The sequence below is a fragment of the Dipodomys spectabilis genome, unplaced genomic scaffold, assembly GCF_019054845.1.
Source record: "Dipodomys spectabilis isolate Male_0828 unplaced genomic scaffold, ASM1905484v1 ptg000499l, whole genome shotgun sequence".
In the NCBI taxonomy this organism is placed as follows: domain Eukaryota; kingdom Metazoa; phylum Chordata; class Mammalia; order Rodentia; family Heteromyidae; genus Dipodomys; species Dipodomys spectabilis.
Window position 1 is genome coordinate 2,448,693 of NW_024871176.1, and position 14,153 is coordinate 2,462,845.

The window sequence follows — 14,153 nt, forward strand, 5'->3', positions numbered from 1 at the left end:
TCTTCCAAGCCCCGCCCCCGCCGCGTCTATGACCGCGTCTCGAAGGCCCCGCCCCGCGTCTCCACGCGCCGGCCCCGCCCCCTCCGCGCCCAAGGCCCCGCCCCTGCGCCCCCGCCCGCGCCGGCCGCCATGTGACGGGAAGCAGCTGATGGCCTCTCCTGCAGGCGGCGGCGGCGGCGGGGCCGAGGCGGGGGCGCGGGGCGCGGGGGCGGCATGAGGGCCGGCGGCCCGGGGGGCTGAGGCGCCCGCCGCTGCGGCGGGCCGCGCGTGTCCTCCATGGAGGCCGGAGGTGAGTGCGGTGCTCCGGGCGGGGCCCCGGCGGGGTGCGCGCGCGCGGGCGTCCGGCTTTGTTTCACTTTCGCTGTCCGCGGCGCCGCCCCGCCCGCCGCCGCCGCCGCCCGCCGAGGCCGGGGGGGCTCGCGGGGGAGTGGGAGGGGGGCGGCCGCCGAGGCCCGGAAGGACTCACGGGGGAGCCGCTCGCCGCCCCGCCCGCGTCTCGGCTGCGTCCCCGCCCGCGGGCGGGTGGCCGCCGCCTCGCCTGTCCCTGGGAGCGGGGTCTCCGTGGACGCCGCCCCCGGGGGCGCGCGGCCCCTGGGGACCGGGTGACAGGTGGGGTCCCCGGGACTCCACTCCGCGGCCCTCACAGCTGTCACCGTGGGGAGCCAGTGAGGGGAGACCTCGCCCGCCCGGGCCGCGTCCCCGGGCCGGCCTGCGGGGGGGACGCCGAGGCCGGGGGCGCACGGAGCCCCCCCCCAGCCCCGAACCCCCTCCGCGCTGGGCTCCGCACGTGGCACCGGGGCCTCCTGGGGAGAGGCCGAATCCCTCCCAGAGCTGGGGCTGTATTCTAGGGAGTTTCCTTCGGAATGTCCCGCCGAGGCCAAGGCCCAGGGCTCGGGTTTGTTTCCCCCCACCGAGGGGTTCACATCTCAGCCCGACCTGGAGGGTTCCGGTGGCCGCCGGCTTGTTTAGCGTTGCGGGGAGGCCGGGGGGGGGGGGGGTGGCGGAGGAAATCGGATATTCCCCGGGGTGGTGTTCCTTTTTTTCCCCTTTTTTTTAATTTAGGAAATGACCGTTTCTTTGTTTCCAGGAGTCGAGCATTCAGTAAAAAAGGTGTGCAGAGGTAGCTGCTTTCCGTTCCCAGCTAGATAAGGGCTTTTCAGTAGGAGTTACCCCTGGAATTTTACCTTTTTTTTTTTTGTTTTTTTTTAAATAGCCCCTACTGTATTCCGGGATCTTAAGTTAGGTGAGGCTTTTATAGCTTCCTGCTCCATTGAAAGCCTTCTGTGACACTGGCTTCTGCTTTCCACCGGAGTCTCTGTACAGTGCTGGCTTTTTCCTCATGCTTGCCAGTTGTGTTTTAGGGGTGTGGGCGCAGATGCTGAGAGCTGCCAATCTAGTTTAAAAAAAAAAATTCATAGAGTAGGCTGGAATTTGAAGTTCTTTCCACATGGAATAAATAAAGCTGATTGTAAAGGAATACAATGGGCAGTAGTAGAAATCGTTATTGCAGCGGTCAGAATTCTTTTATTCATTCACCAAATGTTTATTGAAGGTTTATACTACCTGCTAACCCTCTAGGCTAATGCTGGTCAGTAGAAATATAATTGAGCCTCAGCTGTAATTTGAAATGTTGGGATAAGCCTCAAGGGAAAAAGAAACAGGTGCAATCAGTCCAAAAGCTGTATTTCTTCCCATCTGATACATCAACACCATTATCTCTTCTATTGGCTTCATTTATGTAACCAAATAAAGATTATTGGGATATTGCAGTCTCGTTCCAAGTCTTCACAATCTGATGGGTATTTAAAAACTTCTGTATCCTGTCTTCACAAAATCTGGTCTCAGATCTGGCATGAAGTCCTGGTAATTACCATGGGGCTGTGAAGAGAGGAAAGTTCAGGTGGCTTGCCTAAAAACAAAGCAAGCAGAGGTTTGGGTGATGGTTATAAAGAAACTTGAGTGTAACAGAAGTGATGGTGAGGCTGGGCACATCCTCTGGTGGAGCCTCGACCCTGCATGACATGATGTGCAGAACTTTCCAGGCTGGTAGAACAGTCGTGCAAAGGTCCTGAGGGAGGAAAAGCCACTGAGCTGCCCGCCAGCTGGAGTCTAAGCTTCTGTCTCTCTTAAGGCTAGGCATGTTGCCTGGAGACTTGCTCAGTAAAATGACTTTCCATTTAGCCTGGTTGTCCACACACATCCTGCTGCTTAATTGGAAAGGGTAGGGACTAGGGAAACATTAATTCAAAGTTACAAAACTCCAACGAAGAATAGTTCAGAGCTATTGTACATTATAGTGATTGTAGTTAATAACATAGTTTTTAACTTGAAAATTGCCAAGAATATATTTTCAAGTGTCCTCACCACAAAAGAATGCTAAGTATGTGAAGTGTATGCTAATTTGAGCCGTTTCATAATGGCTCACTATAAACATGAAATCTTAGTTGAAAAGAAGCACCACTGACTCACTTAGGTTATCAAATCAAAATTATTGGATTATTTGGTGGCCACTCTCCCTTGGGGCAAGATATACCTGACTCTCCCTGAAAAAGGACTGGAGGCTCGGCTGAAGGACCTGAGTTCAAGGCAGATGGAACACCAGCCAGGCAAGCTCTGTGTCTGGAGTTCAAATCCCAGTAACACCAAAATAGCCAAAAAAGCATCTGTGGCATTTAGGAACCCAGAAGGGCCAGTGCAGGTACTGTCTGGGAGTGGAGCTGGGTCCCCTCAGCTCTGTTATGTAGGTACAGCCCTGGTTGGAGTTGCACTGGTGCTTTGTTTTGAACTTGCACTGATTACGGCTCTCTATTCCAGTAGTCATTTATATGGTTTTTTTTGGTCAGTTGTGGGGCTTGAACTTTGGGCCTGGGCGTTCTCCCTGAGCTCGTCAGCTTTAGGCCAGCACTCTCCCATTTGAGCCATAGTGCCACTTGTGGTTTTCTGGTGGTAAAAGAATCTCACAGACTTTCTTGCCCAGACTAGCTTTAAACCCTGATCCTCAGATCTCAGCCTCCTGAGTAGCTAGGATTACAGGTGTGAGCCACAGCACCTGGCTCCAGTAGTCATATTTAGTTTGGGTCCAGACGCCCAAGGGTCGAGTCAGAGTTTTTTTTTTTTTTTTTCAGCTCCTAGTTTCCTAAACTTTAAATAGCTGAGAGTTTTAAGTACTAGAAATAGAGTATGGATTCTGGGTAGGACTGGTTTGAGCCGGATTTTATGGGGAATACTGGCATTTTGGAAGCACTGTCATAGGTTAAAGGCTTCATTTTCCGACTTGCCAAATCCTTGCTGGTCCCCTGGCATCACTGCTCCCATGGTTGGGGAGACACTTGACACTCAGTAGGAGTTATGTGAAGGAGCTGGGAGGAGGGTGGGAGGAGGTGGGGAGTGTAGGAAAGGCTTGGGAGGCATTGTCATTTAAGCCAAGGGGGAGGCATTTTCTTTAAGGGAATCACTGGAATAAAAGTCTCTGAGGTCAGAACTGAGTTTATTGAGCTTAGTCAAGAGGTAGATGGCCCGGAGACCTTTTAATAGGGTCTAGAGAGGAACAGTACAAGCCCAGCTGGGAAACAGGTTGGGGACAGGTACAGGAGGAGTTGGGTTTCATTCTGAGACTGAGCACTTGGAAGTGAGGAGAATGGAATGTGGAAGCTAGGGAGGAGGGCACTTGGAAGGCTGCCCAGTGGGCCAGGTAAACTACACTAGGAGGCCAAGATCCGAGGATAGCGGTTTGAAGTCAGCCTGGGAAGGGATGTCTGAGACTCTTACCTCCAAATAACTAGCTAGAAGTAATAGTATTGGCCTTGAACAAAAAACCCAACACTCTCAAGAAATAGTAGCCCTAGTGATGGACACAGAACAGCTCTGACAAGTCTTGGAGACTTGAATGCACTTGGTATTGAATTTAGTTTGGGAGGCAGAGAAATCATTGGATGCCCATTTTGTATTGTACAGAACCCCATAGTGTCCAAAAGATGGGTGCTGTCTGCATGGTGGAGGAAGTGAAGCAATTCTCATCCCAGGATGGCATAAAGAAAACTTTCCGCAGCTCATCTGAAGGTGTCCTGCAGGTCTATCGATGTCATTAACATTTTATGACGTCAGCTTTCTCAGCCTTAGTGCTGTTGACGTTTGGGGCCAGACAGGTCTGTGGTAATGGTTGCTCCCAGCAGCCCTGCACCTTTATCCATTCCACACATCTCCACTTGTTGTTGCCAGTCTTGGCATAAAATCCCTACTACTGAGAACCTCCATGCAACCTGAAGACAGCATTAGCAGATTAGAGTTGACAGCACCCTAGAAATATATCAAAAATAATGAGGAAGGAGAAAATGTGGCCAGCTTTCTGCACCACAGGGAGGCACTTGTTTTTAAGATTTAAAACATACAGTGACTGTTTACATGTGAACCTGCCCATCAAGGAAGTGTGTTCATACTAATGAGATTGTGGACATGCGAGTCTCCAGGGGAATTATCTGGCCTATACAAATAGCAATTTAGATCCAGTATGTTAAAATCTGGGTTGCCACAAAGAACAACAAGGAATGAATATTGTCTTTTAAAAGGCTTGCTATGATGTATTAAAAGTCTAGACTCCTTTATTTTATAGAAACAAGATGCATCCATGTACTTTTCCTATAAAGCACTGTAGAAAATCCTTATATTTCATACATCTAGCCCTCATATGCATCTAATCCTCCATTTCCTTGACTCCCATGAGTTGTGTTACAATTTTATCACCCAGAAAACCTACGAAGTCATGGGTTTAGGATTCCCCTTGACTTCACTGATGTCCAGGTATGAGACTTGTGAAGGTGCATCTTGTTTAAAATTAATGTCTCTCTAGTGAGCAAAGTAAAACTGTCAATACTTGGAACACTTGTGGACTCCAGGAGCAAGTGACCTTATTCAGGAAGGAAGCCAGCTTTGATATTCTTGTCAGCCATAGTGGGCAGAACTGCATTTTGAAGACCATTCACCTGCAGGCCTTGTCAGCCAGCAGTCTTCTGTGGCATAGAGCGATGCAGTCGGAGCTGTGGTTGTCTTGTTGGGCCAGCCATCATTGCTGCTTCCACAGGATGCTTGCTGGGCCCCGGGAAGAACAAAGATGGAGTCAGTCAGAGGCTGGGAGGAAAGTGCTTCAAGGCTTGTTCGGGCCCCAGTGCCCGAAATGCAGAGTGGGGTTGCCCCTCAGCTTAGGTGGTGTGAGGTTGCAGATGGAGGGTGCTTTTCTCAATTGCAAATGAAGGTCAGATTCTCCTTGGAAAGTGAGCAGGGGTTCAGGGCTGTCTCAGGTGCAAAGATACACTGCAGCCTTGGAATGTGTTTGGAAGAAATGATGTGATCTGACAGGTTTTTGGCTCTGTGTGTGTGTGTGTGTGTATGCGTGTGTATGCATATGCGTGTATTTGAACTCAGGGTTTTGTTCTTGCTAGGCAGGTACTTTACCACTAAAGCCTTACTCCCAGCCTCTTGCTAGGGCTGCCTTGAGACCCTGTGGTCCTCCTACCCTACCATAGCCCAGAGGTGTGTTCCACTTTGGTAGGGCCTCTTCTAGGGGCAGGGATAGGAATCAGTTGCTTGCCGAGGATATGGACAAGGCAGTAGGCAGCCTGCTCAGAGCGCTGACTTGGGTTTGAGGAGGGCTTTGAGTTGCAGGTACCTGTTTACCTGTGTGCTGCTTTTTGTGGCCTTTCTGTCAGCTGGCTAAAGTATCTGATACAGCTAGCTAATTTGTAGGTCTAGTCTAGGGAATCTATCCTTGGCTTTGAGTCTTGGCCGGTAGGCCTGGCTCTTGGCCTTCCCACTTTTTCTGCCTTCCCCCTTTTTCTTCCTACGCAGGTTTTTATTGGAACATGAGGCCCACCCGTCCAAAGGTCACTGTGACTCTGGGTCACTGGCCCTGGGGAGGCTGGGACTGAGTAACGTTATAGGAATGTGGCCAGCCAGTGACTGCGGTTAATACCCAGGTCATTTAAATGACCACTCCCTCTGGGAAAGGGAAATCCAGCCTCGATCGCTCAGCCTTGGGGCGACAGCAGCTTCCCTGCCCGGTGGTCTGAGAACAGGGGTGTGTTTGTGAAGCATGCTGTCTCCTACCCCAGAGGAACCGCTGCTGCTGGCTGAACTCAAGCCCGGGCGCCCCCACCAATTTGATTGGAAGTCGAGCTGTGAGACCTGGAGCGTGGCCTTCTCCCCTGACGGCGCCTGGTTTGCCTGGTCTCAAGGACACTGCATTGTCAAGCTCATCCCTTGGCCGTTGGAGGAGCAGTTGTGAGTACTCTTCCCAGATGACCCCTGATCTTATTTGGGGAGAAGGTGATGGTGTGGCCCAAAGACAGATGAGGGAGCAAAAGGATGAAAGCGATTGACTGCGTTCATGGGTATATGGGAATGTCAGACCAAGATTGTGGTAGTCCCACGTTTATTGGGGTACAGTTGACACCCTGTTCCACTAGCCCATTTAGAGTGTGATGCAAAGGCTTTTAAAAGGGGTATGCATCTATTACTAATCAAGTCTACAATGTTGTTACTCCTGATCCCTTAGCCAGCACTCCCTCCCCTCCCTGATGCTTTCTGGGACATTTGCACAGATGGAATTGTACAGTATGTTGCATCTTGCAGCTCATCCACGTGATAGTTCCAGTTACTGCCACACAGTTCTGCATGGTGTGGACATGGGTGTTTTTCTCTGGTGGCCGTTTGGGTCTAATCCAGGTGGGATTTGCCCCAGTGGTGGTGGCATCCCTGACCTTCCTGCCAGCACCGCCATGCCCTCAGCTCCTGGTTCCCCACATGCTGGGCAGCACGTGCCAGAGCCTGCTGCCATTCTGCAGAGCTGACCTGGCACAGGTGAAGTGCAATCTCTGGTCTGGTTGACAGTTTCCTCCTGGGAAAATGTGTGGTTTTGAGCACCTTTTTGTGTGTTGGTTCAGTGGATACTTTCCTCCAAAAACCCGAATCTTTCTGTGCAGCTCTTTTGCCCTTTAAAGTTGAGTCTTTGTTCTGTTGTTGACCTAGTTTGGTGTCTGGTGCTCAGGCTTTTCTTCATTTGAGATGACAGGTCCAGTGTCTGCTGTGAGCTCCCTGGGGACCTAGCATCTGTACCTTCGCGTTGTTCCCCATGTAACGTGGCCAGCATGGATTGCCGATCCTCGTATGCTGACACTGAGCTAGAGGCAGACGCAGCCCCAGTTCTTGAGGATCTGGTTTGGTTTGCCTTTAGGTATTTCTTTATAAAGCATAATTGGATAGAAGGATTTTTTTTTTTTTTTTTTTTTTGGGTCCGGTCGTGGGGCCTGAACTCGGCCTGGGCGCTGTCCCTCAGCTCTTCAGCTCAAGGCTAGCGCTCTACCACTTGAGCCACAGCGCCACTTCCGGCTTTTTTCTTTTTGCTTAGGTGGTGCTGAAGAATCGAACCCAGGGCCTCAGGCATGCAAGGCAAGCGCTCTACCACTGAGCCACTTGCCAGCCTGGATAGAAGGATTTTGTAGATTCGGGTGGACTCTATAGCCTTGGCGATGCTGACGCAGCTAGCTGCGATGGTAGTGCACAGGGCTGGGTGGAGGGGAAGCATGCAGTGGTCTTTGCCCTCCATTTCCTGGCACCCAGCTCCTAAGAATCTTTGGAATCTGCTGAGGTCTTGTTTGGGATCTGCTGAGGTCTTTTTGTAGCTATAGAGGTGACTTGATGCAGCTGCTTGGGGGTAACTTCCTGGTGGGGCTTGTCATTCCCAGACCAAGGTTGGATGAAAGGGTTGTGACCCGCCATTTCTTCCTGCTTATTAGCAGCGATGCCAAGGTGCTGGTTTATCGATATCTCTGCTCTAAACTCGAGGAATGCTCTTTCACATCTAGACTTGTTCTGACGGCAGTTTATAGTCTGAGAATTTTTTCTTTTAAAGAATGAAACATCTGTTGTTTGCTGGTCACTCTTATTCTCAAATAAATACATCAGTTGAGGTAGCTATATCTTTACAATATTAACGAAGGGAAATGGAAAAAGATGTTTGGATATTAGCCCTCTTGGCTGTCATTGCTGAGAGAAACGTGTTATTGGTATGTTAAACGAAAAGTTTGATTAGGGGAGTCACATCTGGAGGGATGTACACTAGGATGTGTGAAAAGCAGGCTATAAATGGACCTGTGTACAATACTATCCCTTATTTTTTTAAAGACATGCATATACAGATTAGTGGTGGGATGTTTGTGGTAATAATGGTGTTGGGTTCTGAGAGCTGAACCTTGCCCTCAGCTAGGTGAGTGCTTCATTACTTGAGCCTTGCCTGGCTTTCATTTCCCTCAGGGACAGCAAACCTGGAGCTCAGTATGCCAAGGGAAGTAGGTTAGGGACAGAAAGATGAGGACCTCTCCATCTTCTATGAGGAGAACCGGTAGCTAGCAGTGACTATGGATGCTTTAGGGCTGTGGATGGGGGACCAGGACAGGGAGTAGGGGGTGTGGGTTTAAGACTGAAGGTGGGTTGGGCTGTGTGTGTTGTTTGTGGCTGAGAAGTTTCCTCTAGGTGGGATGTGTTGTGGAGATCCACTGTGAACATGGCACAATGATAATGTTTACTGGCCTCCCCAGAAGAGTGGAGGGAGATGATAATTAGCATGCTTGACCACTTTACTTGTATACCTGTATGAGCACTTAGTGTGGTATGGTTTTGTCAGGCATAACACCTTGGGTGTGGACTAATCGGCTCTGTCTGTGCCTCACTTCCTGCTGTCAAGGAGATGAGCTTAGGTGGAAATTCTTCAAGTTCCACTGCAGCATGGTTTACATCGACCTTTTCAGGACTGGTGAATCAGGAGGTCTGAATGCACACGCAGTGGTGAAGGGTTCTCAGGAACCAGATTGGAGGTTGTGCTCACACCTGACATTCTATCCTCATGCTCTTCTGCAGATGCACCAGAGTTTTGGGGAAGTCTGGAAAAGTGGGGTTTACTATTTGATGCAGAGTATGCAGGCTGGAAACTTTGTGTCTTCAGGCTGAGTCCTGCTGTGCCTCTGTGACTTTGTCTTCTGGCCCAGTGGGCCTGAGCCTCCTTGATCTGAGCCTCTAATGCCTACACACCACTTGTGTGGTTCTTTGTGTCTGCTGACCACCCTGCCAGTGGGTCCCTGTCCCACCTGCACTGATGAAGCCTCATCATCCATTGGGCAATGACGAGACAGGTTTATTATTTTTCAGCTCGTGGTGGATTCTGAGCTGAAGCTGGGGCTGGTCAGGCAGGAGCACCAGGGTGTATTAGGATCTAATTCTGTCTGCCCTGGTTCCAAACCTGTAGTGTGAGCGTGCTTTCTCTCCACACACCAGCCCCCTAGAGAACCTTCTGAGCAAGTGTGTGGCTCCCTGGAGCCTGTGGTCTTTATCCCACCAGGCAGGCCACCCCATTGCAGGGCTTGGTCAAGGCCAGGAAAGCCTCTTATTTCATGAATCCTAAAGTGAAATAAAAAAGTCATAGCAGGAGCCACCGAACCCCCAGAGTTGTTTCTAGGGCTTTAGAAAGACAAGTTGGCCGGCAGGTTAGCAGTTTTAGACTCATAAAGAAACCTCTGCTTTGTCCAGCATCCCCAAAGGGTTTGAAGCCAAAAGCCGAAGCAGCAAAAATGACACAAAAGGACGAGGCAGCCCGAAGGAGAAGACACTGGACTGTGGGCAGATTGTATGGGGGTTGGCCTTCAGCCCCTGGCCTTCTGCACCCAGCAGAAAGCTCTGGGCACGCCACCATTCCCAAGCACCAGATGTCTCCTGCCTGATCCTTGCCACGGGACTCAACGATGGACAAATCAAGATCTGGGAGGTGCAGACAGGTAGGTCCTCTCCTGGCACATGTGTGGCTGGACACACCTGGACTGGCTGCCCTGGCTCGTCAGGCCCCACAGCGGCCAATGACCCCTGGTTGGCCAGCATCCTGGATCCACTTCTCCTAACCTAGGGCTTCTGCTCCCTTTCCAGGGCTCCTGCTTTTGAATCTTTCTGGCCACCAAGATGTTGTGAGAGATCTGAGCTTCACACCCAGTGGCAGCTTGATTTTGGTCTCTGCATCACGAGATAAGACTCTTCGAATCTGGGACCTAAATAAACACGGTATGGAAGTGTCAACTACCTGTAGCTGCCTCTTTGTTCATGTCACCTTTATCCAGAATGGCGTTTCTCTACCTTCACCTTATCACCCATGAATTAGTCTTTTTAGATATTTTTATAGCCACCTTCTGCCCCAAAGGTGCACTGAATCAGGAAGATTTAAGTTACAAAGATGCACTGTGCAGTGGTCCCTAAGCCAGTAGGTTCTAGGACTGCATGGATGGCAGGTTCTGCAAGTTCTTGACTCTAACATAAGACGGCGCGGTAGCTACATAGAACCAGTGCACATCCTCCCTGTGCTGTGTACCATCTCTTCATGTCCTGTACTCCCTTCATGTAAATGCTGTACAAATAGGTATGATAGTATGTTATTTAGAGAATGCTGAGAGGGAAATGTACGTGTATCCAATACAGACCAAATTTTTCATTTTTATGTGCCTGTACTGGGGTTCAAACTCAGGGCCTCATGACCTGGCTTGACTTTCACTCAAGAATGGTATTCTGCCATTTCAGCCACAGCACCACTTCTGACTTTTTGTTGGTAGACTGGAGATAAGTCCTGTAGATTTTTCTGCCCAGGTTGGCTTCAAACCATGATCCTCAGGTCTCAGTCTTCTGACTAGTTAAGATTACAGGCCTGAGCCACTGGCACCCAGCTTGGGTATTATGGATGTGTGAGCTTTTCTTTCTTTTTTTTTTGGTGTTGTTACTGGAACTTGACCTCAGAGCTTCCACTTTAGCATGTGAGTCATTCCTCCAGCCTAGCTTTTTGCTGTTTAGTTAGAGGTGGAGTCTCATGGACTTTCCTGCCTGCACTGGCTTTCAAACCTTGATCCTCTAATCTCAGCCTCCTTGTAGCTAGGATTACAAGGTATGAGTCACTGGCACTTGCCAGATGCAGTTTTAAGAACTCTCTTGACTTCTGGTCAGTTAGGTTCATGTGGAGAATCTGGAGGGCTGCCAGGATGCTTAGGCACTGAACGCCTGTATGTAAGGAAACATGTAAGATTATGTGTGTGTGTGTGTGTGTGTGTGTATAAAGAATGTAAGGAAACATGTAAGAGATGTGTGTATATGTTTATCTGCATATATGTGTAGCCAGGTGCCGATGGCTTACACTTGTAATCCTAGCGACTCAGGAGGCTGAGATCTCAGGATCATGGTTAAAAGCCAGCCCAGGCAGGAAAGTCAGTGAGACTCTTTTTGTGTGTGTGTGTCAGTCATGGGGCTTGAACTCTGGGCCTGGGCGCTGTCCCTCAGCTCTTCAGCTCAAGGCGAGCTCTCTACCACTTGAGCTACAGCACACACTTCCAGTTTTCTAGTGGCTTAGTGGAGATAGGAGTCTCACCGTCTTTCCTGCCTAGGCTGGCTATGAACCGAGATCCTCAGATCTCAGCCTCCTGAGTAGCTAGGATTATAGGCATAAGCCACTGGCACCCAGCCGTGAGACTCTTATCTCCAATAAACCACTCAGAAAACCAGAAGTGGCGCAGTGGCTCAAGTGGTAGAGTGCTAGCCTTGAGCTGAGGGACAGCATTCAGTCCCAGAGTTCAAGCCTCATGACTGACAAAACAAAAACAAAACACACAAAAACATATATGTGTGTATATATACATGTACATATATAAATAATTTTCACCCCTCTGGGGGATGTCACTCTTGACATCTGTGATAGAGCTCTCTTTCTTAGCCAGGTTGGTGTTTGCACCGCCTGTGTGTTCCAAGACATTGGGCGGCATCCCTAGTGTCTTCTGAGAAGCATTTGCTCCCTGTAAGTTTGTGATGAAATATCTAGACATTGTACAATGTTCTCTGGGGGTAAAGTTTCTCAGCTGCACACCACTGATCCAGAGTCCTCCCTCTGGATACTTTTTGAAAGAACCAGGAGGCCTCTCTCCAAAGCAGGATCTAGGCCTACAGTAACTCTCAGGCTTTTCTGGAACTCTGCCTTGAATAAGAATTCTGTATTCAGGAGTGGCAGGAAGGAACTCCTGGCATCTGTGGTTGATCCTTAACTGGTGACATGAAGAAGAGGGAGTCCTCCCTGTGCAGCTCCCCCACAGCTGCGGGGTTAGGCTGAATGGAGATGATGATGAAGCCACGGCTCTGTAAGAGACTGAGGTCTTCACCTGAGCTGGGGTGGTCTTGCTCCCCCTTCCACAGGACTTCCCATGCTGCTCTCCTAGACATGCGCCTGGTAACACGGGAGCCTCCAGTCAGCATTGTCTGATAGAGCAGTGGAGGCTCCTAGAGCAGCCTCCTCTGAGAGCATGTCCTAGGAGCTCCAGTCATTTCTGCCTGTGGCTGGACTTGTAGTCACACGATCCCAGATGGGCCTGCTGACAGGGCAGGCTTCTCAGAGGTGCTGCTTTTGCTTTGCTTTTGTGTTTTTGTGCAGTACCAGAGGTGGAACTTGGAACCTCACTCCTGTTATGCATGTTTTCCCACACTGAGCTATATGCCCAGCCCTGGCGGTGCCATTCTTAATGCTTTCCTAGTAATCTACAATCAGCTTCCCACCTCAGGAAGATCCCTGGAGAGTGGCTTTGGAAAGAAATCATTTGCTGCTGGGCAAAAAGGACTAGATGAGAGTGAGAGAGTTGGTAGGATGGAGTAGAGTTACACTTTCCTTCGTTGTTACTGGGGTTTGAACTTAAACTTGTTAGGTAGGCGCTTTCCTACTTGAGTCACGTCTCCAGTGCCTTTTGACACTGATTATTTTTGAATTAGGGTCTCACTTGTTGTGTGGGCATGTACCTCGACTGCAATCCACCTGTTCTAGGGTTTTCATTGTAGCTGGGATGATGGGCGTGTGCCACCATGGCCAGCTTCTTCTGTTGAGATGAAGTCTTGTGGACTTAGTCCATCTGGCTGGAACTTCACAGTCCTGTTGGGATCCTAAGCACACATAAGCTCACCTTCATGGGTTTTTGGGATTGTTGGTTCACAATGGAATTCTATTCACATTTTTTTGTGTGTATTGCTTTTTTAGAAACAATTAAACAGTACCTTGTGTTTCTAATTCCATCTACATTAATAGGCTGTATTTACCCCATTAATTTGCCCATCCCTCAATGGGTGGACAGAAGCTAGGCATGGACAGATGACATGTGTCACCCGACTTATTCACCGAGTAGGCAGTGGACTAGCCCTGGAAGCAAGTCATGTGACCCAGAGCTCCTGTCTCTAAGTGATTTCACACGGATGGTCCTGCTTTAGCAGGGTCCATGGACCTGCGACAGAGGTGAGGAAGGGAAGGAGAAATGAAGATCTGTGCCCTCAGAACAGGAAAATTTGCTTGAGCCCCGATGCAGGTCTTAGTGAAGCCATAGGTAATGATTTCCCTGCACTCAGGTGTTTTATTTATTTTTATTTTGGTTAACAAGTGTTTAAATGACCAGTCTTGTCATATTTCTTTCTCAGCCTAGCTGCAAAAGCACTGTGGAGTGCTAGTGCTGGGCCTTTGCTGCCGTGCTGTCTGGGTGGCTTACCATCTGCTTGTCTCTGGCAGGGAAGCAGATTCAGGTGCTGTCGGGCCACTTGCAGTGGGTTTACTGCTGCTCCATTTCCCCGGACTGCAGCATGCTGTGCTCTGCGGCTGGAGAGAAGTCGGTAAGCTCTGCACCAGGCACTGCTCCCTCTGTTGTGTTGGTTTGCAGAGACACAGGAGTTCTGAGGTATCTAAGGGGTGTATGCACCTAAGTGTGTAGGGGGATCTGAATGTATGTGAATGCATCCTGCCCTCAGTAGAACACCATCATAGTTGACACTTAGCTTGAACTGAGAGAGTAGATGGCCACCATCACTACTACTTGAGCCAGAGCTCCACTTCCAGATTTTGCTGGTTAATGGAGACTAAGTGTCTCATGGACTTTCCTGCCCAGGATACCTTTAAATCATGATCCTCAGATCTCAGCCTCTGAGTAGCTAGGATTATGTGTGAGCCATCAGTGTCTGGCAAAGGGGTAGGGTGCTTTATCAATTTTCTCTTCCCTTTGGTGGTCTTGAGATTTTAAAAGTTGCAGCCCACATCTGGATCCACATTTCCTTCAGACTATCTA

At 49.8% G+C, this 14,153-nt stretch overlaps 1 protein-coding gene across 2 annotated transcripts in view; it reads left to right on the plus strand.

Moving 5' to 3' along the window:
• The first annotated feature begins 136 nt into the window (after window positions 1-136).
• Window positions 137-14,153, plus strand: part of Wsb2 (WD repeat and SOCS box containing 2) — a 17,382-nt gene continuing 3,365 nt past the window's right edge. Inside the window, exons 1-5 of one of the 2 annotated variants that reach the window (XM_042669555.1) lie at window positions 137-289; window positions 6,105-6,273; window positions 9,574-9,818; window positions 9,964-10,095; window positions 13,604-13,704. In XM_042669555.1, coding sequence (XP_042525489.1) covers window positions 277-289; window positions 6,105-6,273; window positions 9,574-9,818; window positions 9,964-10,095; window positions 13,604-13,704 — 660 coding nt within the window. In that variant the 5' untranslated portion in view covers window positions 137-276. Of the gene's footprint in view, window positions 290-6,085; window positions 6,274-9,573; window positions 9,819-9,963; window positions 10,096-13,603; window positions 13,705-14,153 lie in introns of those variants that run through there. The other variant, XM_042669554.1, reaches the window with a different exon arrangement.